Source organism: Cynara cardunculus (assembly GCF_001531365.2).
Source record: "Cynara cardunculus var. scolymus isolate 2C chromosome LG 12, CcrdV1, whole genome shotgun sequence".
In the NCBI taxonomy this organism is placed as follows: Eukaryota; Viridiplantae; Streptophyta; class Magnoliopsida; order Asterales; family Asteraceae; genus Cynara; species Cynara cardunculus.
In genome coordinates, this window is record NC_037539.1 from 7,696,222 (window position 1) to 7,699,492 (window position 3,271).

General features: G+C 34.6%; 1 protein-coding gene across 1 annotated transcript; it reads right to left on the reverse strand.

Annotated features, from left to right (window-relative positions):
• Positions 1 to 647: 647 nt before the first annotated feature.
• On the reverse strand, positions 648 to 1,726 carry LOC112523240 (probable carboxylesterase 17). Its single transcript, XM_025132762.1, has one exon. It carries the CDS (start codon positions 1,695 to 1,697, stop codon positions 702 to 704), a length of 996 nt encoding a protein of 331 aa, XP_024988530.1. The 5' UTR covers positions 1,698 to 1,726; the 3' UTR covers positions 648 to 701.
• Positions 1,727 to 3,271: the final 1,545 nt, after the last annotated feature.

Genomic DNA, 3,271 nt, shown 5'->3' on the forward strand with positions numbered 1-3,271 from the left:
AGGTGTAGGTATTGCACTCCCTCTAACTTCTTAAATCCATCCTTACACATTAACGCACACCTTTATGGTATAAGTTTAAGGTTTTTTACACGTACAAACACATCACGTTGTGGCTAAAAGTGAAGGAAAAAAACCCATTGGTAGGTATGGCTTTTGCATATTTGTTAAAAAGAAAATGATTTATTAAATGACCATAATACCCTTTTTAGTTTTTTCAATTGTAAAAATATCATTTATTTATAAACGTGTTAGTCAACCGCAACGACCATGATTGAGAATTGTTTGATCATTTTTCTCTGGATAAGAGACAAAATAGAGAATTTTTATGAAAGCCTACCCTATATAAAAAACACAAACGTGTTTTTAAAGATGATACATTTCTAGAGCAACGGATTTTTTTTTTGGTGATTAACCTGGATATCTAACCTGCTATGTGAACCGACTAATCCCAGTACGACAACCTGCTTTGCAGATAGCTCGGAATCACCGCATTTGAAATTTCGTGGCCGGGATTTTTTATTTCTCCTTAGATCTGAACCTGAGATCTTTCGGTACTTTTGACCTTGGAGTCAAGTTCAAACCAATTAGGCACCAAACCCTTATGGTTAAAGCAACCAATTTAAATCACCCAAAAATAAAAATACATTTATTAATTATTAATTAATTAATATATGGAAATTAAGATCGATACAACAATTTGATTAATGGTTTTCAACGAAGTGGGAGATCTTTTGGATCAACTTATCGGTTTGTTCGGAAGTTTTTGGGTCGACATCAATGGCGATCTTGTTCAGATAAAAGCTATGTCCAACTCCATCACTTACCATCAATTCAACCTTCTTTCCACCTTTCTTCATGGCTTCGTAAAACTCCATCTCCGTCTCTATCACAAGATCCTGCTCCGCCACACACAGCAGATACGGCGGAAAATCCAACTCCGGCAGCGGCTCCGCCATCGGACATGTTATCGGGTGGTCTTTCGTGCTTCCTTCCGGCAACCCCAGTTTCAGAAACTTATCCAACATGTCCAGAGTCAAAAAAGGAGTTTGTGGGTTTTCCAATTCTGATTTGCTTCTAACCGATCGGAGAAACCCAGGGTGAATCGGGATTGCTCCGGCGAGTTTCAGTGGATGGAGGTTTTCTCCGGCTGCCTTTTTCGCCACCTGGTGTACTATGTTCCCACCGGAGCTGTCTCCGATGAGGAAAACACGGTTGAAGTCTCCTTTCGAAGACAGCCAAGGTTGGTGGGTTTTATGGTTTGCCAAGTCTTGTAGCCAGAGAAGGGTGGCGTAGCCGTCGTCAATGGCGGCAGGGAGGCGGTGCTCCGGCGCACGACGGAGGTAGGTGCTGACCACTATGGCTCCAGCTTCACGGGCAAGACGTGTGTAGATATTATAATACATGAACCAATCGGCTTCGCTGATACAAAATCCTCCACCATGGAAATGCAAGATTATCGGCAGCTTCTTTTCCTCTGGTTTCTCCGGCAGATAAACTCTGACACGAAGGCCGTCATCGTCGTCGTTAATGAAAAGATCTTGAACAGCAACGCCGTCGATGAAATGGTGGTGTGGTGGTACGGCATCGGACATGAACTTGAATTGTGGTGGTCCGGTCCATGTCCGATCAACAAAACCGTCGTCGTAGAGCGTGAGCCAGCCGGAAACTTGGTCGACGATTTCTCTGTGGACAACCATACCTTTTTTTTTTTGTAAAGGGTTGTTTTGAAGTGGAGTTGGATGGGATTTGTGTTGGTGGTGGATGGGGGTTTTATAGGAGTCTAAAAATAATTTCCAAACATTTTTTTTATAATTTAAATAAAAAATCAAAGTTTAGAAGAAAAAAAAATCATTAGCTGTTAGAATTTGAGAAGATAAGAGATTTTTTTTGGGTTAATAAAATGTTTTTAAGTTGGATTTCATTAAAATACCTGAGATTTCTTATGTGTTTGGTTTGTATGATTTGAAATTAAAGGGCTGTATATCAGAATTTTTATTAAGTCTTTGTATAGATAAGTTTGTTTGTCCGGATAAATTTGTCTGTCTGATTAAATAAGTGTTTTGTTTACTTTTTTTATCTGAACCAACAGTCTGAATAACATAAATGACCCATTTACCCCCAATATTAATTATTTAAACATCAAAACAAAAAATCATAAAGAGGCCAAAGATGGGGTGTCTCATGTGGGAAGGAGGTGGTGCCTTGAATAAAGGGTAGAAGTGTTATTTTTGTGGCTGAATGAAGACAACACACCATTTCTATATGTGCGATTAAGTCATGATCTGTGCGAATAAGCCAGAAGTAAACAACTCAAATGAGTTGTGCGAATAAGCCAGATAGACCAATAAATCTAATTAAGTCGCAAGTAAACATCCCCTAAATTGAGTTTAATTTTTTTTGTAAATAATTTGTAAAAATAAATTATATAAATAATTAAATTATCTTTTATTGATTGGTTATTATTATTGTAAAACAAATGTTTTTAACATATTCTAAAACAATATTAAAAAACACAGTATATAAAATCCGATGAAATATCAACCATCTTTTATGAGATTTAAAATCCAACGTTTGTGGATTTTATTGAATTCCTGGGATTCCAATTCCAGACTTTCTATTAAACAAAACACAAAATTGAAATGGAATCCAATTTCAAATCCCACTAAAATTTCACAAACTAAACAAACCTTTATAAAGTATGCAGTTTCCAATCATATCGAATCCTACAAATCTAATCCCACAAAAAGTAAGGTATGCATAAATTTTAACTTATATATATATATATATAAATATATACTAGAAAGGTACTCATCATGCAATGCAGCGAAATACATCTCGATTTTAATGTTTCGTTTTATTTTTTTTGTCTCAGTCAATGTTATATTACGGTTTTATATAGTTTTGAGAAAACGATAATGTTTTTATTTTTAAATAAAATATAAATATGAAGATATCATAATTTTTTTGAAAAAATATATACTGATATTAGCACCAAACTAACAATTTAAAATTTTCTCGTTTTTTTATGTAATTTCTTTAATTCATTTTTTTTTGTTGGTTTAATAATATAACTAGTTTTATGCCCCGGGCGTTGCACGGTGACGATAATTTTTTAGAAAAAAAAATCAAACTAATATTGAAATATTACAATGTCAGTTCATGCATATATCATTTTTTTTATTAGAGTTATAGAATATAAATATAATGATTAATTTATTGACTTTCATATTTTTTGTTCATGTTGATATCCTCACAATTGTTGATATGTTAC